The sequence below is a fragment of the Pungitius pungitius genome, chromosome 4 (genome assembly GCF_949316345.1).
Source record: "Pungitius pungitius chromosome 4, fPunPun2.1, whole genome shotgun sequence".
Lineage (NCBI taxonomy): Eukaryota > Metazoa > Chordata > Actinopteri > Perciformes > Gasterosteidae > Pungitius > Pungitius pungitius.
The window spans coordinates 15189537-15212760 of NC_084903.1; the positions used below are offsets into that span (position 1 = coordinate 15189537).

At 44.4% G+C, this 23224-nt stretch overlaps 2 protein-coding genes across 4 annotated transcripts in view; both read right to left on the reverse strand.

Annotated features, from left to right (window-relative positions):
- The window catches only part of kiaa1549lb (KIAA1549-like b), a 41271-nt gene extending 36961 nt beyond the window's left edge, over positions 1 to 4310 (reverse strand). For both annotated transcript variants that reach the window (XM_037448293.2, XM_037448285.2), the window contains exon 1: positions 3654 to 4310. In XM_037448293.2, coding sequence (XP_037304190.2) covers positions 3654 to 3873 — 220 coding nt within the window. In that variant the 5' untranslated portion in view covers positions 3874 to 4310. The remainder of the gene's footprint in view (positions 1 to 3653) is intronic.
- A 2261-nt stretch (positions 4311 to 6571) lies between these two features.
- Positions 6572 to 23224, reverse strand: part of hipk3b (homeodomain interacting protein kinase 3b) — a 31243-nt gene continuing 14590 nt past the window's right edge. The window contains exons 3-17 of one of the 2 annotated variants that reach the window (XM_037482522.2): positions 21152 to 21275; positions 16403 to 16522; positions 16136 to 16222; positions 15458 to 15642; positions 15212 to 15371; positions 13791 to 13914; positions 13581 to 13702; positions 13227 to 13351; positions 12776 to 12943; positions 12364 to 12684; positions 12125 to 12265; positions 11782 to 12038; positions 11374 to 11425; positions 10398 to 10531; positions 6572 to 10004 (exon numbers count right to left, since the gene is read on the reverse strand). In XM_037482522.2, coding sequence (XP_037338419.2) covers positions 9493 to 10004; positions 10398 to 10531; positions 11374 to 11425; positions 11782 to 12038; positions 12125 to 12265; positions 12364 to 12684; positions 12776 to 12943; positions 13227 to 13351; positions 13581 to 13702; positions 13791 to 13914; positions 15212 to 15371; positions 15458 to 15642; positions 16136 to 16222; positions 16403 to 16522; positions 21152 to 21275 — 2632 coding nt within the window. In that variant the 3' untranslated portion in view covers positions 6572 to 9492. The remainder of the gene's footprint in view (positions 10005 to 10397; positions 10532 to 11373; positions 11426 to 11781; positions 12039 to 12124; positions 12266 to 12363; positions 12685 to 12775; positions 12944 to 13226; positions 13352 to 13580; positions 13703 to 13790; positions 13915 to 15211; positions 15372 to 15457; positions 15643 to 16135; positions 16223 to 16402; positions 16523 to 21151; positions 21276 to 23224) is intronic. The other variant, XM_037482531.2, reaches the window with a different exon arrangement.

The following is a 23224-nucleotide window of genomic DNA, read 5'->3' on the forward strand; positions in this document are numbered from 1 at the left end:
CCTTTGCAAGCAGCAGCGGAGCCAAGTCTTTGTCTGCCATCAACCTGCACCAAACAGCCAAAACACAAAGAAAAAGAGAGAAAAGAAACGGAGAAGCACAAAGGTACGGACAGATACAGGAGGGAAACACACACACACAGTATTTCCCGATTGCCAAACTGGCTTCTAATTAGTGTCTTGGACCATCTGCCAAGCTTTATCGCTTGTAAAGTTCAGTGCTGTCCTTTCATCACGTCTATGTGTTTTCTTAGAGCTTCCTGCTTTGTTTGCAGCAGTGAAGGAGGAAGGACTGCAAACCTTGAGATGGGAAAAGAAACAGAAGAGCCCTGTGAGATAATGACAGTAGGAATAGATAACAATTCATGTTATTTTCCTCCGCCGATACTAACACATACTATAGACACAGAATACGTATAATGTTGGACCGAACTCACACGGCCTCCCAGTCAAAACGTCGGCATGAAATACTAATCGAAACAAATGGACGATAACACGGTGAGAATAAACAATTTTATTTAGAAAATGTACTTTTATCTTAATCGGGTTTTTTTTCATTACAACAAAATTCGAATCAAATGAAAGACTGAACTGACATTTCACCGGAGGAGACGCCATCTATCTTGACCGTGTCACACACACACAGCACACACATGCCCATACATCTGGCGACAGAATGCACTGCTGTCCATCAAATCCCTGCGATGAGGTGGAACCACGAATACGAACAGGGAGATGCGGGTCTCCGTTTGCTTCTGAAAACCCAGAACTAACCCCAACTGCCTTTCAAAAAAGGTTCATCTGGGCTGAAGCGCACAAAACAAGAAACTACGGTGAATCTCAGAGCATGTTTTGTATTGTGCAGCTCCCTCCGTCACTTGTTAACAGGCACCGTGTGGTGAAAAGCCCCAGACTGCATCGCGAATACGGGAAAAACGGCCATTTCTCTTTTCAATGGATTTTTTCAGCAGAAAGCGATGACTGGCAACAGCTCAGGGATTGTGTCTCGCGCAGCGAGAGGTCCGCGAGGTTAACCCTCGACGAAACCGAGCTGTCAGCGCTCGTAAGCAATGGACGGGCTGTGGTCGATTGAACCGCGCTGACGTCAGAGGAGAGACGTTTTGGTCGAGGAAGGAACAAAGGTGGCCTTGCTCGGACCGTTCTTCTGCGTTGTCCATATGCCGCCGCCGAGCTTAACGCACAACTCTCTGTTAATAAGAAAGCCGTGAACAAGACAAGAAATCCTGCAAGTGCGTTGAAGATTAATCCAACTGCATGAGAGAGCCTCAGCTCACACACTGCACCCCTGCGATGCCGTCCACTCGACTGGCCTTGAAGGGTTTAATGGCGGGAAATGGTTTTTGTTGGACAAAAATTGGCGTTCCCTTGGTAACCACATGTTATACTGGCTTCACACATTAAGGGGAGGAAGCTGTGAGTCAGGATATTAGCAGCTCCCAGTGACTGTTTTTTTTTCTTCATTTACTAAAACTTTGTGCACACACAAACAGACTGACAGCTGTGTAGCTCGAATAATACCGGATTTTTGAGGTCAGTAGTAGAATTTAGTAGATTAAAAGTCAAAGCCTGAAAGTAGTATTTTAATAACATGGTGAAGAGACATGGTGGAGTAGCGTAAACTGCCACTTTGTTATGTATTATTTGTCGTTTCTGATTTATTGTGGTAATGTTGTTAATTCTGAAGCCATCATGAAGTCTAATAGACATTAACAGCACAGCTTGAAATGGAAAAGGCATTCATTGATGTGTGGTCAATGCTAGAAAAAGGCCTCATGGTGTTCATTATATGTATTCTTATCCCCCGAGTACCAATCAAACAGTGTAGAAATATGTGTATCTTATACGGCATAGCAATCCTTGGACTCTTTCTGTGTTAGGAATATGAGGCCAAAGGTAAATGTGACAGTAAAAGCTCACCGCCATGGATGAATCACTCACATTTTAATCAATACCTGATCCACTTAATAAGGTCAGCACCTGCAGCCACACCAATCCAGTGCATGAGAATGGGTGCATACTTAATCCACTGAAAAAAGTATACCATTAAAGATCCCTAGGGAACCATGAAAAGAGGATGTTTGGCACAGCCCAAAGATTAGAAATTATATTCAAATCGTTACTGAACTATAAATAGAATTAAATTAAATTAAAAAAAGAATGAGTAGCCTCAAGAACTGCCACCATACCAGATACAAGAAAGATTTGCGATTGTAAGAAAAGCCAGGATCCTTTTTTTTTTGGAGCTAAGAGTACATACTCCATGGTTGAAAACAGACTAATGCAAACAAATTCAGATCAAACGGCCACCAAGTACAATGTCCACTCTCAGCATACCTCCACAAAGGCCAACATAAGCGCAGTTTTCTGTGTCTCGTGTATACCAATACTAAAAGTACCAATGTGCCTCTCTCGTCAAATGTGTAATGTATAGCCCAGGTGGTGCTGCTGCCGTCGCTGCTGGGCTCATGTGTTTAAGAATGGAAGTGCTGACTGGGAGGAGAGGGAGGAGGGAGGGAGGAGGGAGACGCTGCTACTGTAGCAGTGCATCAGCAGAGGTGAGACTTCAGCCACTACATGTGGGCCGACTGGAGGGAGGGCACACTGTGAGACACACACACACACACACACACACACACACACACACTTGTTTTGTTTCCAAGGCCAGAGTGCTTTAAAGGCGCCCACACTGATGTGGTTTAAATGGTCACATGGGCAGAACAATAGGCCAACGCAGTGCACGGGCACGGTGCTAATTGTCTTCTGCAGTGGAGCCTTTTTTCCCAAGCATTGGTGGTTGAAGGGCGGCCATGTCGGCCAATCTTACCCCAGCTGCCTCTCACACAGCCCGAGACACACGGACCTCCAGCGGGCTCCAGGGTGTGTGTGTGTGTGTGTATTTGTGTCATTAGTGCTGACCCAGATGCTCTGAAACACTGCCTGCCCTGTGCCTGAATTACATTCCCAGAATAAAAATGCCTCGTACAACACAGAATAACAACGCTCTCTCTGGAAAATGCAGAGATTCAAATTCGATTTCCACTGCAGAACAATTGCAGAAGTGAAGTTTGCATGAGAGACAAAGTTGAGGTGGAAACAGCTCTTAATCACAGGGGTCGAGGTACATGCAGTGCAGTGTGATCACAGAGACAAAAGAGGGGACCGGCGTGCAGAGATTAGTAGGTAGAGTTACATCACACACACACACACGAGCAACCTCTGGCCAGTCCGGCATCAACACCATCTCTGTCACACAGAAGACCATTCAGCCGGTTAAGGGAATGGATGCTGAGTAACAGCCCTTTGGACCTTCTCCCCGACTGCGCCAATTCCAGTGCAACAATCAGCCCTCCGCATGTCACCGCAGACGCAAAGGGCAGAAAGATGCACAGAGGAGCACGTTTTCATTCTTTCCTAAAAAACGAAGCAAGCCATTGAGGCATCCATTAAGCCTGCACGTGATTCAACCCATCCTGCAGCGCATTGATGTGCGGATTACAAATACAAAAAATGTGTGTGTGTGTGTGTGTGTCCCCTCAATATGTTCCCAACTCATCACTCGAAACGTGGTTGTGACAGAGACTAGTGCAACACAACGGCGCGTGTTTCGTCGCAGCAGACACCCCGGCGGGGCTTACCCTCTGCGGACACGGCGCACCGGACGAGAAGTGAAAGCATCCCCACGGACAGCAGACAGTCGGCGAGCATCCCCGCGGCTCCGGGTCGCCACCTGGTCCTCGAGCGCGTCACCTCTCCTCCGGCATCCTTCCTCCGCGGAGAGGTCCCGCCGGGGTCCGCTCGTTCGGCTCCGACCACTTCGGGGTGAGCCGCTCGGCCGCCCTTCAAACCGGGAGCCATATCCGGAGGGTAAGTTGCTGAAGTTTCGGTCGTAAATAATGCATCGGATCAACCCTCTGCGCGTCCACGGGGAGGACACGGCGGTCCCGCGGTCCGGTCGTGGTCCAGAGCTGATGGGAAGGGGGCGGAGGTAATAGGGGAGGGTGGGGGTCCGGGAAGCCGCGCTGAAGGTTTTTTTTTTTTTTTTTTTTTTTTTAAATCCGCCCTATCGCTCCTGCTCCGCTCCGCTCGCTCCGGCCGTCGTCCCCGAGTGGCGCAGGGAGGCGCGCACACGCTGCGCTGCCCAGGGTCTGACAGTCAGCGGCTGCCTCGCGCGGATCTTCTCACGATAACTCGAATGGCGTGGAGGGGAGTTTAGCGACAGACTTAAGGATATGGACGCTGCTGCTGGGTATTTGATTCAAACTGAGCGAATTAGCCTCTCTGCTGTTAATAATCTGGACAAAGTAGAGCCGAGCAGCCCGTAGGACGACCTCTGCTGGGGGGGATGCATAAGGGCTGCATGCGGTGCAGGATACTTTTAATTGTTTTAAAACTAGTTTCAGGCACATGGCGAGTTAGGCCCTGTGCTCACGAGGGCAACCTTCACGTTGTATTTAGCTCCACGGAGGCCTCTGGTGTGTCCTGTGCTTCACTTGTATACATGCTATGTGGCAGGCCTGCTGTGGCAGAGACCGCCTGTTGGCGCCATCCTCCTTTACCGCCACCAGATGGCAGCACTGACTCAGAAACAGCACTTAAGTGTGGGATCAGATATTTAAAAGGTAGAAAACAAGACATACCCCATTTGAAAAGTATTCCCCCAAAACAATATATTAATATTTACTTTTTATGTGGGTTATGAATATATATTTTTAATACATTACATTACGTATTCCATCTTTTGATAAGATGCTATCATTATAATAACGGGGGCTTTAGGTATTTTCTTCATTTGTTATTTTTCACAGTTGAAAACAAAATTGTGACATGACATGTGATTTATTTTTATGTGAAGCAGAAATACGGAGAAAATCAATCCATTATTTAATCTGTTTAATTTCTTTGGCATTTTCGGTGACTTTATGGACGAAGGGATTAATAAATAGACCCCAAACAATTCTAACAGAAAATAATTAAATCATGTTAAAATAAAAAAATCATTTGAAAGTGTCATGTGCCAAACGTTGGCAACAGGCACTGTTCAGGAATGTGGTGGAAAAGTTGTAATATGATCATTTCAATTTGTTCGATGTGTTCAATACTGGAAAAACACATACAATTAAGAGAGGTAAAAACAGACCAAGTCAAAAAGAGCTGCATCGATAGATTTTTTTAATTCAAAGTGAATCTCAACAATAATACACAATAAAGTCTTATTTTGACACTCACCAAAAGAGTCACCTGGAAAACCCGCTTAATGTGACAAAGTAGAGAAGGCTTGGTCACACCTAAATCACTGAGAACTAGAGGAAACACTATCGCAAACTGTAAAGAGACATCACATCCATAGTTAGTTTTCCCAGTCCTCATACTGTAAATATTGCACAGTGCAATTGCTACATGGCAAACTAGTGTAGCACAAAAGTAAAAGAGCAAAATGAAAGAAAAATGAAAAAAACAAAGCCACAAAAGTATACAGGTATTAAAACAGTAACAGATTTCTATTTGATGAGCAATCTAAACGGATGATTCCAAACCTTGCAGTGGGAATTAACTCTAAAATTGACAGATTACCAGAAAAATAAGCGCTCGAGTAAATCAAACCTCATCAAATCAAATCAGAGTAACACAGTAGTACTAATACAGACCCTGAATTAACATCTCTATAAAGGATAATACCGCAGCAGAGGATTTGTTTTCGGATATCAAAGTTATCACTTTCACTGTAATTTTACAAACAACTTTTATCTGTTAAATGTTGAATGAATCCAAAAAAAAAGAAGCATTTATCCATAAACCCAAGGTGTCAATTGGTGTGGCAAATGAAAACGGTTTTAAGATGTCTCTACTCTTGCATCCATTCGTTCCCTAACAAGTATGGGAGAGTTTATGCAGGCGCATTGCTGGTGAATACCTTTGGAGGAATCAAAACACAAATTACACTTCACATGCTTATTATTGGGGAACTATACCGAGCACTAATCTGCCAAGGTCATGCCTTGTTGTCATGAGCTTTCTTTCCCAAAGTGACGCTCGAGTATGATCAGTAAAGCGTACAGGTATCAAAATACATACAACCATATCAACGCAAGTGTTTGCACGTGGAGTCTTGAACTCTTGACTGACTTTGCAGAGAAAAACACAACAATCTCCTTAACACAGCGGTTTCCATCCAGAACAACGAATAAACATCCAAACCAGACTGGTGTTTTTTGTTTTTTTTTATAAAGCCAGTGTCGTCACCTGTGCTCTGGTTACTCGCACTCTACCTTTTCACTATGCACGATGGAAAAAGCTCCTCTGAGCAGAGCTCCCAGGCCGAAAAAGTGAACATGCAAGGTAATGTAAAGCGTGGAGATTATCTAAGAACACTTGGTGGTGCAATGGCCGCATCTACTGTTTAGATGGTTGAGTGTCACATCTTTCAAAGTGGGTTTGTGTGTGTGTGTGTCACAGGGGCCTAGGTGGCGGCTATCTGAAACAAGAGGAGCACCACCAGCATCTACGACAAGCTGACCAGAGGACTTCAGGTCCCTGGAGTGACGATGTGATGAAGTTCTATTTTGTGTTTTTTTTTTTTTTGTATTCCAGGTACTGTGACCGTTAAAAGGCCGCCCAATCTCTATGCTAACGGCCTCTTAGTGGATTCTATGCCTTTCTCATCAAATACGAGGGGAGGATTCACCATCTTGAATTCTCACTTTCTGAAGCTCAAGGCACATACGCAGTGCTGCTCACACTGTCTCAATTTCATTAAGGAACACATAACAATAACCACAGTTCTGCGTTGATAAAACATCATTTCGATGTGAGACACTCGTAAAGGGGAGAGCGATCCAAGCACACGGCTGTTTAGAAGAACAAACAGGCTGATATTCTCGCCAGATACAACATTGAACAGTTAGAACGGTTGCATTAAAGATTTGTTTAAATCAATTCAACGGCAAAAACAAGTTTTAAAACATTATTTTGGAACAGAAACATTGGGCTAATTTGTTTTTTGGACAAATAGTCTAATTGCCCCAAACTTAATCCCACATGTGTGAGTGCTTAGTGGCGAGTGTGTTTGTGTGTAACTGGTGGAAACATAACAAAAGCTACTAAAGGAACGTTATGTTTAGGTGTTTGTTTTTTTTCTGGCATCTCACAGTGCTCTTGTGACACAGAAGAGATTACTGGTATTATACTGTATCTACGTGCAATGAAAACGTGAAATCAATCCTGCAAGCTACAGCTTCAGATGTGTACAAAACATCATTATGAAAACATACAAAAAATTAAGTTACATCGATACATTATATATAAGCAGTGATGAGCCCAAAAGGTTAATAAGGATAAAATACTGATGCAAAACACACACACACACACACACACACCCCGAGAAAACAACAAATGCAACTAATGTTCATCATCAGCAGTACAGTAGTTACAATGACACTCCAAATATGAACGCAAAACACAAAAATCAAAACCACTTCTATTTCAGATAATTAGGGACCTATACAAAAAAAGCAACACTAGGTTTAAACTCAGAGAAATCACCTAATTTCACAGCTATCGAAGTGGCAATCATCATGTAGCAGCTTATCTATGATACATTCAAGAAAGAAATGATACGACTTATTAATTGCCCAATAAGCTAGACAAAACCATTGCAGTTTTTTTTGTTTTGTTTAAATACTATTTTTTTTGTTTGTTTTAATTCAACCCCATTCTAATACTACATTATAACTGAGGTCTATGCAAACTGAATAGCTACCTTGCTCAGGAAATGAATTACAGTCTTTGGTGCTGCACAAGCAACTTCATTTGAAAATAAAAGACAAAAAATACACGCTTAACTAGTAAAATGAACAGATAAAATGCACGCACGGCATATCTACACATATGCATATATATAGATATCTATACATAGATATCTATATATCTATATATAGACTGGTGCTACCATATATGTATATATCCTCCCTGACGGAATGTATAAAATTAGCAGTCGACACTGATAAGCCTTAAGCCTTTGACAAATGGTATAATGTAAAGGGGAAAAGTTAACTTTGTCACACATGCATAAATGAGAGAATTGCACACAATTAACTCACACCTTATCAAACATCTGTACTAAATAGACTAGCTCTATATTATATATCCATATATGTGAGTATATCGAATACTGCATGGTTTGCTCAGGCTTAGAAAATTCCATACTGTGAATTAATTTGCATTTTTTTCTCCCTCACCTAATCAAAGCCATGCCCACCACATCTAAGAAACAAAGTGAAAACACTCAAAAAAAGAAAAGTACGAAGACAAAAACAAAATCAACGACTATTTCGATTGTATTGCAGTTTCATTAAACAGTACAAATACTGTTTGTAATAATAGTTTCACTAAATAGAAAGTGATTAGCAAATATTAAGCAATACTCAGTACTTGCACTTAGTACACTAGTTCATTCGGGAAAAGGGACATGAAGGGGAACAAAAAAAACGTTTTTAATGAAACGGTAAGTATTCGCAACGGCAAAGCATGCTGTTCTTGTAGAAAGAACAGAGAAGTAACTCACTACACACTGAAATATACACCGACTCCAAAAAGGTAAGCACCGCTATGCGCGATGCTTCACATCCATGCGGGCTATGCATGGACATATACACGAGTGCATATATATATATACACTCACACATAGGATGCATCTGAATGGAATTTCAAGTGCTGCAGTCCAGTACATTAATATTCATGTATATAGTCATATATAAGTAGTAACATTAACAACCTCAAATATGTAAGGCACTATGGCTGGGGACAGTTATACAATGCAGCGAGTCTTGTGACACAAACAATAAGAGCAACGTCTATGCATCTTTCCGTTTACATTTTTGCTCATGCAAGACCACATGCAGCGTGAGGAACAACCCTATACAAACGGGTTATTTGACTTGACATTGCGAACACCGAAAGACACCGAGAAAGGTACAAATACTTCAAACGCAGTACAACATACACTGGACAACTTGTGAATCGGTCAATCTAGAGCTAGAGACTGGGATGGCTTTACAAATATGGATGTGTCTTGCACACGTAAGAAGGCAATATAGAAAAATAGCTGGGATCAGGGGTGCAAAGTCTAACTATTCAACACCACCCCAATTATTTTACCTGTTTGAGGAGTATTCGTAGAAGATCCAATGCAAAGATATATATCAAATGTGCAAAATACACATTAAGTGTGAGTTTAACTACTCATTCATCCGATCATTCATACACTATTTCCTTCTAAATGTTTGCCAAAATCATCTCCACCATTGGTACTCTTTTTTTTTTCTTCTTCTTCTTCTTCTTCTTTTTTTTTTTTTAAAGCTTGAAGTTCAATTACACACAAGTCTACATGATTCAAAAAATAGCTTGCTTTCTCTGTGGTTGTGCCATGGTTTTGGAAATGAGAACCATGTGGTCTAAGATGGATTTCGCCCTGCTCACTCAGCCCTCGGGTGGTGTAAAGGGAACCTGGGCAGCCATGCTCAGATGTAAGGGTACTGGTTTATTTTGGTGGGGCTGAGGGGGAAACTGGCGTAGGCGGGGGAGGCAATGTAGGAAGGAAAGAGGGGCTTGAATGGTCCCTGCGGGTGCAAGGTGGGGGAGGGCAGCAGTCGGTGGTTGAGGCCCACTGTGACCTGGTGCACGATGCCTGCCGGGTGGGAGATGCTGTAGGTGGGCTGGAGGACGGGGCGGGAGGCTACGGGGGAAGCCAGGAGGTGGGCCACGGGCGCGGCCGTGACCAGAGGGCCAGGCGGGGGGTAGGAGAGTAAGGTGGGCTGCGTGTGCGGGTGGCCCCCAAGGTGGGGGTGGGGGTGGGGGCCCGTGGTGTGGTTTGGGCTGCTGTGGGACAGGGTGAATGTGTGCCCATGCATTGTAGGAGGAATATAGGCCTGTGGTCTCCGGTGGGCAAAGTTGCCGTTCCATTCCTGGTGGCAGGATCCAAAATGCTGCACCTAGGAGAGAGAGAGCGCCGGGCTATAAAGAGTCTGTCTATATTGACACAGCCTGTCATTCATGAGCTTGTTTCCACCTTTTTACGCATCAAGGCTGTGCCATGAACAATCCTGGCATTCATCTCATCTTACTCTGTGTGATACCACTCTGTCTTAATCTTACTGGCAATGCATTATGTTAGCAAAGCACAACCGCTGCCAAAGATAAAACAGAGGTTGAAATATATTATGCAATCTGGCGACGATTCTTTTGCCATACAAATGCTTTTAGTTGATGTTTCAATGTCTCTCTGGAGAACAACAACCCCGTCACACATGAAAGAGTTGTGCATGTTGACTTCCTCGTGTGAACATGGGATTGAGCGATACGTGCTTGTGGCTGCAGGCGCTCACCTGCCCAAAGCCTATAGGCTGCTGTTGCTGGGGCTGGAATGCAGGGGGCAGCTTCTGCGGCCTGTTGAGGAGGGGAGTTGACTGGTGATGATGTCGCCCAGGAAGGCCCCACCTTTTGGACAGGCATGTAGACTCTATAAACCAGGTGGGAGATCACATAAAGAGAAAGGGACGGCGAAACGGAGAGATGGAGATGACATGTTAATGCAGGCAATTTGGGGACCCACTATCAGCATCACAACGTGAAAGACAAAGGACAAAGAAAGCAACCGGGGACTGGATCCAACTACAGAAATGGCAACATTTGCAGCTTATCACCGAGTTCAGCCGTTTGATCAGGTCCAAACCTTTAAACACAGCGACATGTGTCTTCTTAATATGAGCTAGGAGATTATAAATAGCTATGTTTGGGGGGGATCTGGGAGGAGTTGCTAACTAAGCTTGCTCATAGAGCTTAAAGTGGGGTCAGATCATCAGCTATAAATACACTTGGTAGCACTAGAATAGCAAACCGTGCCCTTTTAAGACGTGGGGGCTTTGGTTGCAATAGTTTGGGGATCCTTTGACATGAAAGGCAATATGACTGCATCATTTTATCTGAGGATTTACAGTTGCAGCCCCCATTTTAAAATACCCACAAAGAGGTAGCTTTTAAAAGCACTTGGTTGCTGCCGAGGCCACAGCTGTTAATAAAGCGTACAGCATGCGTAACTCCAGAAAGAAACATTTATCAAGCATTTATTTGTACATGACAACCAGATTTGCTCATGTTCTCTGCTTGTTTTCTAAAATTTTATTTCAAGAATTTACACCTTATGGGGCAATTACGCATGTCTTATGTAGCTTTAAAAAAAGTCCACACAGGTACAGGGTCACTCAGAGTCAGTCTGGAGCCAGAGTGAGGAGTAATGACGGCAAACAAATATCCACTCCACAGTTCAGAGCCGATACTTCAGGGCAGGTCACCTATAATCACCTGTGAGAACCTCTGTGGTCTACAAAGACAGCGTAATCCCAGGCCATGTGACCTGTGGAGTAGACAGCAGCAGTGGTGACTGGATCTTTCAGCTAGCATGACCTACTCATGCACTTGCTAGTCCTCTGAGTGGATAACACCATCAGAGTGTACTGCAGCCACAAAGCAGCTGAGTGTGCAGAATAAATAGTGTCCTGTCACCGGCTGTGTTCATATAGCCGTTTAGGTTTAGAGATAAACTGGGTTTAATACACAGCTCACTTTCACCGACTAGGCACAACACAGCACAACTTTCACACTGCCTTCTTGACACCTAATATAATAATTTTCCGGTCCACTCCCGGTTCGGACTTTAAAACGTAACATACTCAATGCATTTGTGTTGATGCATCATTTGTCCAGTTTTACCTGAGTGGCCGTATGCTTCGCTAACAGCAGGGTAGTTGTTGTTCTGCACTCTCATTGGAGGCACCAACACGGTGCGAACCGCCGGCCTGCTGGGCTCGGTCTCCGGGGCGACGCACGCGACGCGCGGCTCGCGGTTGTGGTTGCCGTCGGCGATAAAGCGCTGCTGTGCGAAGGGGCTGTTGCTATGGCCAGAGGCGTTGGAGGCGGGCGAGCTGTCCACCGTGTCGCAACCGCTCTCCTGTTCGTCGTCCGACATACTGCAAGAGGGACGAGTGAGGAGCGAGGGTTACGATAAAAACGTCTGTACGAGCCGCGTTGGATTCGGTTGCGTGGTGGCGCGTACCTGTTGGGGTGTTTGCAGGGTGAGGTGCTGGACTGGGCCGAAGAGCTGGTGCTGAGCGTGCTGTCCGGACTGCTGAGGGAGCAGACTCGCTCCATACTGACTGTGCTCTGACACGCCTCACAAGCCGCACTGCCCTTACACCTGTGTGCAGAGACGGTCGGACAAAATAAGACACGACAGTTCTTGGGGGGGAAAAATATACATATATTGTTAGCGGAAACTGGGTGGACAGCACTCACTCCCCCATTGAGTGTCTTTGAGCGCTCTCCTCTTCGTCGCTGCTGATGCTGATGACACTAACAGTCGGGCTAGCTAAGTCAGAGATCACCATCGCCTGCCGCTGCTCCTGAGAAACTGACAGCTCCTCACAGTCCGGCTCCACTTTACAGCAGTTCTCATCCTCCTCCTCCACCTGCTGTGTTCCTGGCCCCTCTCCAGCAGAATGCCCTTCCTCTGGGAATCTGGCTTCCACCTGCTGCACATTCTTTGCTGTATCGGCCATCTTTGGGGACTGGCATGCTATATTTTGGACGCTTGTGTTTTGGGAGAAGTTGCTGCCCCTATTGAAGTAAACAAGCCACTGTCAGAATGGGGGAGCCCCCTTTAGTGGAAGTCTGTGCATTCTCGTGGCAAACAGCAAAACTGGCATACCTGTTCACACAAGGCTTGGCTCTCTTGTTGGCAGCTGGCTGTGGCCACACCACATGTGCAATGCCTATGTTGATTGGCTGGTGGGTGGACATGGCCATTTGGTTGGTTAAGAATGGCTGAGAGTGAGCAATCATGGAGCTGTAATGGTTACCATGGGGACGCACTTTCCTGCATTAAGGAAACAGAACATTGAAAATTGAGCCAAATATCTTTAGCACCATTACTTACAAAATAGTCACTAGTCCCAAGGGACAAGCATGACTCATCGGTCATTATTATTCAGGGAAGAGAGCGTGCTGTATCAGAGCAGTACAGTCTCTCCCTACAGGGTGCATTTTGGAAGTAAAAGTAATAAAGCTCCTTATTGGAACTATACAGAACATATAAAAATGGACAGGGATGATATATCAAAAAGATTGTGTGCAGTAACCTCGAGAAACAAACGGCTTACCCCCAGTCACCCAATCTTTGTGAGCCGGCCACGGAGTCAGCTGCCAACGTGGTTGGTGGTGGAGGCACTGATGTCACCTGCTGCCAAGTGGGCACCAAGATCTGCTGTGCACGGCTGGACCAGGCCTGTTGAAGTTCGGAGAAGCAAAGCCGTAATGTACTCGTAATTTTCCACTCTGTGATGCTTCTTGACATCAAAGACAACCTTTCAACTTCATCAACCCTCACCCAAGTACATTAGTTTTGTTTTCTTTGTCATTCGATTGACTTTGAGTTATATATTTACTACTACTACTACTTACTAAATAGGCAAAGCTGGCCTCTATCTCATACTATGATCTTTGAGCTTTATTACCTGTGTGATGACGCCAGGCCTGAGTTGCATGGGCTGGATGGAAGGTGCTTGAGTGACCAGAGGCACAGATCCCTCCATTCGAACAGAGTAGCCTGTTGGTTTAGCTGTGTTTGTGGGGATTCCTGCAGGGAAAATGGAGCGGAAACAGTTGGTTTTTTAAAGATATTTTACCGCACTAAGAAAAAATAAGAAATAAGGCTTTACACCTACCTTGAATGGTTGGGGGACACAGAATGAGTGCCTGTGGAAATGAATCGCTGCATCCAAACTGTCCACTTCCTGTCTGCAGTGGTATACCAGGGTGCATCACTGATTGGGCTGATGGGGCTAATCCCTAAAAAATAAAAAAGGGATATGACACGACTTTTCTGAGGAAGAACAATGATCAACAATAGCATCCAAAAGCCAGTAGATGGCAACATCCCTGTCAAGAGTTGTGTGTATTTCAGCCGGATGGAGCACAGGGACCGGTTTTGTACTGACACATCGTTGGGTTAGTCAGTTCCCTTTAGACACGACCCTGTCTTCCTCTGGTGATGTACTTGAAGTATCCGAGGGCCACTTTCTTACTAATACGCTGCTTTAAGGATTTCATCGGGCAAGGGTAAATCATTTAATAGGTCCTAATGGGTTCATCTTGCCATACATTTTGTAATCTGTTATATTCTATTGCACATATGAACATGCTAATAAACTGAAAGATTTCTCCTTGGCTCACAAGTTTTATTCTTTTTTTAAGTTGGATAACTTAAAGGGCGTCAGAAAATGTGGAATTTACTGTTTGAGACGAGCCTGAGGGCTAAACAAAGAACTCGAGCATATGCCTCAGCTTCATTACTGCTCTTGTGTCTGGCTATAATTACATTTATTGAATAACGGGAACTAGGCCTATATTGTTCTGCCGCAGCTTCTGAACCTAGCCCAACCCCCATATACATGATGGCAAAAACAAAGCTGCCTTTCATAGGATTAAACTAAAAAAGCCGCCACATTTTCCCTTAAAATGTTCCTAAAGAATAAAGATATGACCATTACTATGCTCCATGGAAATAGAAAGAAATATAGCTGAGCAGTTTTATTATGCAAAGAAAGTTATTCTTTCAACAGGTTTTGATTTAATCTAGCAATTAGAGAGAGCCCGCTAATATGTTACTTACATCCCTACATATTCCACGTTTCTATCCTCAGAAAAGAGGCTTTTGAATGGACTACGGTTGGTTTTGCATTTTCAAGATCCAATGCTAAAAAAGGGTCAGCTCCTTTTTTTCCTCAGCAACAACACTGATTTGCACCGTTGCCATGACCTCAGAAACATGACGTGATTTTGTTGCCATGACAGCACTGCTAGGACGCAATAAGATGGTTGAGTCGGAACACAGAAAACGCAATAAAGGGGAGGAAATGGTCTACATGATCATTCTTCACAGGAGCAGATGAACAGAACAACACAGCACATGTCCACGAACAATACCATCTGGGATTATTCCATCATTCAGATATTGTCCTATTTTCTTCAATCCCCAGTTCAGGAAAGACAGTTTTGTACATAAATAGGGTCATTTCAAAATGTAAAGACAACATCCCCCACCACACACACAGAAATGGACACATAATGGTCTTTAACGACTTACTTGAGAGTGGACACCGGTAATCTTGCTGAATGGGTGGTTGACAGAGGCAGCAGCTGTCGTGGTAACAGTTCGGATGAAAGGCCCTTTGTTTCTGTTGGCCGCCTCGTATGCACTGGGGCGAGTCCAGCAAACATCCATGATGTGGAAACATGACTTCACACTACACGCAGAGGAGTTGAAGTTTTAAGTTATGAAGGGTCAAACTGACAACATGGTGGGAATGCTCAGAGGAAACGGGGGACTCACTGGTTACTGTGGGGAAAGTCGAGCAGGTGTTGCATCGTTACGAAGGGGTGGCTGAGAGCTTCTGCAGGGGTGATCCTCTCCTCCGCATCGATCGACAACATCTTCTTCAGCAGGCCCACAAACTCTCGACGGTCCGCCTTCTCCACCAACACGTCGCAACCTTCCAGATTCATCACCAAGTTCACCTGGAAAACAGACATTCTACTGATGAAGCAACAGGTCGTAATTATTTGTAAATTATTGGAAGAGATGGGAAATATGGTATTAAAAAGAGCTTTGTTTGTGATTGATCAAAAAAGTTTTGCTATCATATAAATTTCCGAAGAATGATGAATAATTTCGTCATGAACATGTATTCTCCAACATCTCCTCTGACTTACATGAAAACAGACCTAAAAAGAATTGATGGTTTTCAGGGGAATTTCCACCCGTGGTGAGTTTTAACAAAATTATAGAAAGTGAAACTTGAAGCTTCAAGTTTGGTTTTGATCATTTAACTCAAATGACGTAAAGCTTTGAGATGCTTCTTTGTTTCCCAAATATCAGATGTTTGTATTCTGTTCTGTGGCTGTAGTTCCTCTGGTTAAGACCCAGTAGCCTACATCCTCTAAACATGTGGTGTTGACTTTTCTCTGACGTGCTGTTAGGTGCCTTTGTGGTCAGAGCAGCTAAACATACGTGCGCTATGTCGTCCAAACAGCTGAAGATGTACTTCCGGGCTTCCTTTGATTTCATTCCAGTCTCCGTCTCATGCTCATCTGTTGACTGCAGAAAAATAAAATGTTTAGTGGGTATTCTCATTAATTAAGAGCCATCGTTGCTAAGACCGTATCTTTACGGTTTGCTCCCGGGAAAATGTTGAACATGTTTAAACGTGATTTTAACTATGGGCTTAACATTGAAGCAAATCAAGCCACATTTTGAAGGTCCGTTAATGCTCCTCACCTTTAGTCTCCATGCTGCATAAGGTGAGTCGGACTCTTTGCAAAAGAACCGCATCTTCTTTGTCCCCGAATTCAAAAGATGTTCCCCTGGCAGACCTTGCGTCTGAGAAATGTAGCGTATCTGTTGGAGAAACATGGAAGTAAAAAAAAAAAAGAATATAAAAATAACAAAATAAAATGCCATTTTCATTGGTTTAAAGGAAGAGTTAAACATTTCTCTAATACAAAGTTATTTTGAACACCTTAATATTGTATATTGTATTTTTTAAACGATTCATTTCACCCACACACACTCTCTCCGAAAAACAACACGTCACCGGAGCACTTAACACTAACAGCGTCTTTCACCTACTAATAAGTGCCCGCATGTAAGGCAGTGCAGTGACATCACACTGCATCTAGTCACTTAAGTTGGCGAGTGTAGACGTGCACAAACTGGCAACAGCTGTAGAGACCTTGCAGATGACGCATTTCCGCCTAGCGGCCGGACCCAAGTAAGCCCCGAGCACCGCGCGTAGCTTGTGTTTCTGAGCCTTTTCGTGTCAACTTTGATGACACGGTTCTTACAGCGTCAACGCCAAATGCTTCGCTGGGCAACGAGGCGCGTCAGCAGGGCGCTAAGGGGCACACAGGTTTACGAGTGAGCACCAGGGAACGGCCTGGCTGACGTCAATCACACCCAAGTGGAAAGGAGAACAACCATTAGAGGTTCAGCGCTAGTCCAGCAAAAAAAAAAAAAAAAAGAGCCACACACATGGGGACACTGGACACATTCAATTAAAGACTCTATCTCTAAACTATCCCATGGACTCAAAATGTTTTTGCTGGAAGCTTCTCATGTGTTGATCTTCAAGGTGCTCCTCTTGGCTAATGCAATGCTTTGAGCAGTAGGCTTATACCAGTCTGTCGCTAAGGTGCAAATGATGCAACGTGTCTGTTTGTGTGGGCGGGACCTATCAAGAAACACATCCATTGAGATTGTGACAGCTTGCATGATGAATGTAATCGCCTCTGCGAAGGAGATATTTGAATAGTGGAGATCTGCTCGCTTATCTCAAGGCACAGTTGCCTTGAGATAAGCGAGCAGATTTCCAAAGTATCGTAAAACACATTGTGTCACTGTCCATTTCTCCCATTAGGATTCCCCATTCTCCATGTACATTCAGATTAACATCAACCCAGATGTCTTTCCTTTTCCTATTTTTCTGTATTTTGCTTCGACTATTCAAGACATCCGTTGATTACTCAAAGTTTATTCCAGCAAACTCCACCCTGAAAGTACAGACTAAATTCCCCTAATTCAATATATGTGTAATTGTTGTATTATTATTAAGCTGAACATTATATACAGACACATGCATATCACGTTCATGATGTTGCTGTAGTTCTAACAAAAACCACAGAGTGGGTGGGAAAATTCTTTTGACGGGAAAACCCTTATTTTCTGTGAAAGGCGTGTCTCTGCAGAGATCTCACAGAGCAGTGAGATCACTGGTGCAAAGCTACAACTATCTAGCGAGCCTGGGCCTGCAGCAGAGCAGACAGGAAGCACAGGCAGCATTTAGTTTATGGCAGTTCAGATAACAATGAACACCATAAAAAGATCCATTTCTATGATATCCCTTACTTTAATAGTGTCTCGTCGTAGATTCTATTACCCACACCATCCTACCTACCTACCCAATGTAAAATGAATCTCCTTCACATTTTTCACATTCGGATATAGTAGCTTTGACTAGCTCACAAAAGAGACAATTCCTTCTGGGGAGTTGACGCCTCACAATCCCACAAAACCCAATTATGTTCGCTTCCACTGACCCTGCCTCTGTCTTTATTCTAACAAATCCCCCAGGTTGTAAGGTTGGTCGAGCACCAAAGAAAAGACAAAAAGCAAGCGCAAATAATTCTAGCCTCCGCAAAGTGTGCACCAAGCACCCTGGTTGGAACACTTTTACAAGGCCATAAAAGCAAGAGAGACAGGGAAAGAAATGGCAAATGGCGCCCCTGGGATAAACAAAGTCACCCATACTGAGACCGTTTCCACACCGAGGTGAGCTGTCTCGTACTGTAATAGAGAAGTAACGGGGGGTGTGACTGGAGGATGAGGTAAGGCTAGGAGAGAGCTAAAGGAGCAGGAGGGAGTAGGAGGAGCCAGACTTATAAATACAATTTGCTGTGTAGCACGGAACAAGACCCCTTGCAGGAAGATAAGCAGAAGAAAAGAGGGACGAAGGGGGTCGCAGGAATTCAGTCAGTCTCCCCCCCCCCCCCTCCCCCGGATGCCGGATGACGCCTCAGAGCGCCGGTCAGCTGCTCCGTTTATTTTTTGTCTGTGACACTTTTTAAATGAATTTCAAACTCTTGTTTTGCTTGATTATTGATTTGAGATGCATTCCGACATAGTGTCAGTGTGGCAGGCCTTTCAGTGACAGGTTGTGACGTCACTGGACAGAAGTAAAGTGGACCACGGGACAGATCGTAAAGCCCCGGCACTAAAAAGAATAACTTCCCATCCGCATAATTACCATAGACTAACATTTACAACAGAAAGAACAGAAATCAGCCAGCAGAAGAACAGGAGAACAGAAGGTTCGAAAAAAGTTCCTACATTTTGACGGTGGCGGTGTGGATCTTGTTCTCGAGCGTGTTGTTTTGCGTCTACTTTAATCAAAGTGGATGGGGGGGGGAAATGGGACAAGGGGGGTTGGGGAGCACCTGACATTTGATAGACTCCTTCGCCATCACGTTTTATCTTTTACTGAGCTGGGGGAGGGGGGGGGGGGGGGTTATAGTGAGAGACAGAAGCTGTTACTTTGTGTTGAGATCCCATTCTGCAGAAATAACATACAATATAAAGAATGATGATTTATTTGAAAGAACTTAAGAATATCTGAATTAGTTGTGCTAATCGGATATTTGCTCATTCGGTAGGATTTTTCTGGGGGGGGGGGGGTTTCTCCAGAAGTGAATAAACCGCGGGGCGGGGTCTGCCTGAGTATTTCTTTTATGGGGTGTGAAAACAAAGCTCACTCAGTGTATTCCTTAAAAGCCCTGGGATCACCTTAGCGTGTGCTCCGAATCCAATACAACCCCATTGGGCTAAAAACGGGCCAGGGCAGAAAATCAGTCAACACCCACAGCTAAACCTTCCCAGCATGTATTTTATTCAGCAAACAACAATGAATAATACTAGTGTGAGAGGTGAAAGATCCAATCGGCTGAGATTTAATGTGACAAACTTCGTCTCTATAGATTACTCACACCCTTTCTCATGATCCTCCCATAGTGTTATTTACACTGTGATTGGTTTGGCATTCGGTCACCCACGTACAAACTTCACTCCACAGGTTCCTTCTCACCGGTTATGCAGCGTCTTATTTCGTTGTCCCTCTCACATTCCTCATCTATGCCAAGTTGATGCCAGCTACCCTGATGAAGCCTATCAGCCCAAAGCCGTGCCTTACTAAATTTAGGCGGCTCACCCCTTCGATAGTTAAGGCAGCCAAGCGCCATGCTGAACGGCTCTGCAAAAACAGATTCATCATATTTAGACCGCCGCAGTGCTCAAGTCAAATCTCTTTCGGAGGTGTTGAGTTATCTCCCCTGTCTCCGTCGCGGGGGAGAGTGAAAAATGAGGCCCGGCCTTAAACATGCTTTTGGTTCGATTGTGGCGCGCAGTGGGGCTGGTTGCTCTGGGACCCAGCAGGAGCTTTACGGAGGCTCTGCTGGCAGGCTTTGAGGAGACAAGCCTCCGGGGGGAAGGGGGAAGGGGGCCCAGCATGAGCCCAGATCAGTCTAGTCACGGAAAGACCCCGTCAGGGCTCCACTGGGAGGCCCGGATATCCAACGGCTACTAATAGACATACCATCCATCACAATGATGTGCCTTTCTGCTCACTGTCAGACGCCAGCTGATGCGATCCTCGGGGCATGTACGTCACTGAGGGAGCAGTAAACACGGCACAAATTTGTGACTGTAAGTCACTTGAGCCCCCGGTCTCTTTCCTCATTCGACCAATCAATCACTGACATTCTTCCCGCGTGTAATTATGCACAAAGTTTTTCTTTCCCTAAATCGCAAAAGCGTCCTCTCCCTCCTGTCCATCTCATCTCGATATATATGTATAGAAAATATCTGCTCCACCCTTAAAACCACATTAGCCATTACTTTGCTTTACACACTATGACAATTCTGCATTCTTGTCCCAGTTTCACGTCATTTGTCCTAAACTCTTCTGCTCCATGTCCGGGTCTGCCTTTTTAAGGCTTTGGCTGAATCTCTCCCCATCTGAATCTCTGTAAGACGTCTATTAGGGGGATTTAGACTAAATTGGCAAATTCTATCAAATATTCCGCAAACTTCAACAGTGGGAGCCATGTCTGAGTCACTTAACCAAAGGCAAGTCTGTAATAATTGAAAAAATGCCGATTGAAAAAAAGCTGGTTTGGCTCAGAACCAAACCCACTGAACCCACTCCCCTGTCGGCTGCTCAGACTGTAAAGTGTGGGATTAATGCAAAACGCAGCCAAAGAGAAAGGGGGTCAAAGAACAGAGAAAATAACTGAAACAGAGGGTGTAATGCTACTTAGACAACGACAAAGACCTGGGTCGGAGAAACAGAGAAGTGGAGGATGCAGGCAGAAAATGCACATGGAGAAGGAAAAAAAAAGAGAATTGCAGGAGGGACTGGAAGTTGGAAAGTGATGGAAGTCAAGAGCGAGTGTTGGTGATGGGAAGATTGTAGTTTACCTGGTCGTACTCCAGGGCCCCGGGGTACAGGGGCCAGCCCAGAAAAAGCTCAGCTATCACACAGCCGAGGGACCACATGTCTATGGCTTCACAAAACGGCAATCCCAAAATAATCTCTGGAGCCCTGTGGAAAAGAAAAAACACATGTTAGTCCGAGGTCACAACGATAACACATGAAAAATGTGTTAATGTAGAAACTATAAAGTCACTTTATGCACAAACAACAACTCAAAAGTTGGGTTTTGCCTCAGTTTTACTTATGCATGGGTGGCTTTCCGGCTTTTTCTTGAGAAAAAAAAATATATATGTATATTCATCCATTGTCAGTAGTGTTGTGGAATTCCTGTTAATGGCCAGTCAGATGGGAATTTCTGGTTAAATTTGTATCCGTGCCAAGTGAATTGTAAGGCAGTGTTGTGCATGAGAGAGCAGGCTGAGTCAGTGGGATAGCAGGTCAGCCTGACTTTGACTGGCTGTTTTATCTGCTCTAGGAAAACGAGAAAGAGTCACTACCTCTTCACCTCCTTGCTGAATGACTCTTACTTTGAGTAACGCCATAATAGCACTGTACTAACATGTTACATGGGGGGCTGGTGGTGACAAAGGCCTCTGAGCACGAATAAAAGGTAACGCATGTTGACAGGTTGACAAACAGCTCGAGTCTTCCTGTGCATAAGTGGCCTCCGAGCTCAATGCAATAATAGCACACAATGGCTATTTATCGTCAGGACCACCACCTATCTGATAATGGAGGGAAACAATACTGGGAATTGGCTGAAATAATGATGGATGGATGCTCAGACATGGAAAGGTTATTTAATGCATACAACAGGGCATAAATCAATATACTTCACTATAATCTTATTTCAAAATTATTTATGCACTTATTACAACCGGCCTTAAATTAGAGTACATGTGTGACGGATATAATTTCACTTCCGATCCAAAATATATCCCATCAACCATCTACCAACATAAAGGAATCCAGAGGACGGAAATAATGTGAAGCATGACATGGATGGTATTTCAACACAATTAGCTCAAGTGACTCAAATTGGACATTCCACCTACCATCGATGGCAGCAGCAAAACGAAGACGTGCTAAAGTAGTTTTCAGACTGATTCATCACATGGTTGGGACAAATGCATACAACAGCTGGTGCAGTGGGCAACACAGCAGTAGAAAACCAACCATTTCAGCCTCACGGGCATGTCCTATTTATAAACATCAGGAAAAGACATCAGAAGATTGGTCTAGTAGTTAGAGACTAGTGGGAAAATTAAAGCGGACATTCCTGCCCCTTTAAACAGCAAATGCATGAACGTCAGCACCATCAATAATGCATTAAACATGTCAAATCTACAGGATTTAGGACATTAATATAGCAGCAAACAATATTCTCTCCCGAGCAAAGACAGGTTAGAGTAAAGTCTAGCTGAGCAGAGAATGAAGTCACTCTTCCTCCGAGTGTGTGGTTACCTAGAGCTTCTTCTGGCTTTGTTGACATAAAAAGGCCGGGCATGCATGCTTTGATTGTGCATGTGATCGTGCCCTGCAGGCTGGCTAATGGCCGCCGTCCTGCCCTACATTTCATGTCTTTGTTTCTTCATTGGATTCCAAAGACTATGCAAAGTACTTCTGGGCATACACAGGATACATTTCTTTCTTCTTTAACCTGTCCCAAGTTTAAGTTTAACCCAAAATTTAAAAAACAGTGACATAACGAGAGAAACAAAACAGGAAACACCAGGTCGCCGTGCTTGGTCCATGTCGCCATGGTTGCACATCCTAAAGCCACGCAACTCAGTCCTTACCGCCCTTCCGTGAAGCCAAATAGATTTCTATCCTCAGGCCATGACCTGATGAGGGGCCACTGGAAGCCACAGGAGCAGAGGCTCCGTGACTGCCACGTGTAAAAGCTCAAAAGATATAAACAAAAAGACGAACGAGGAACGGACTAGTACCCTGCCGTGCATCCATTGGGAATATGTGGTTACACAGAATAAATGTTTCCTTAACGGACACAAACTCACACACAAATTAGAGCACCTTTTAGATGACTGGTAGAATGA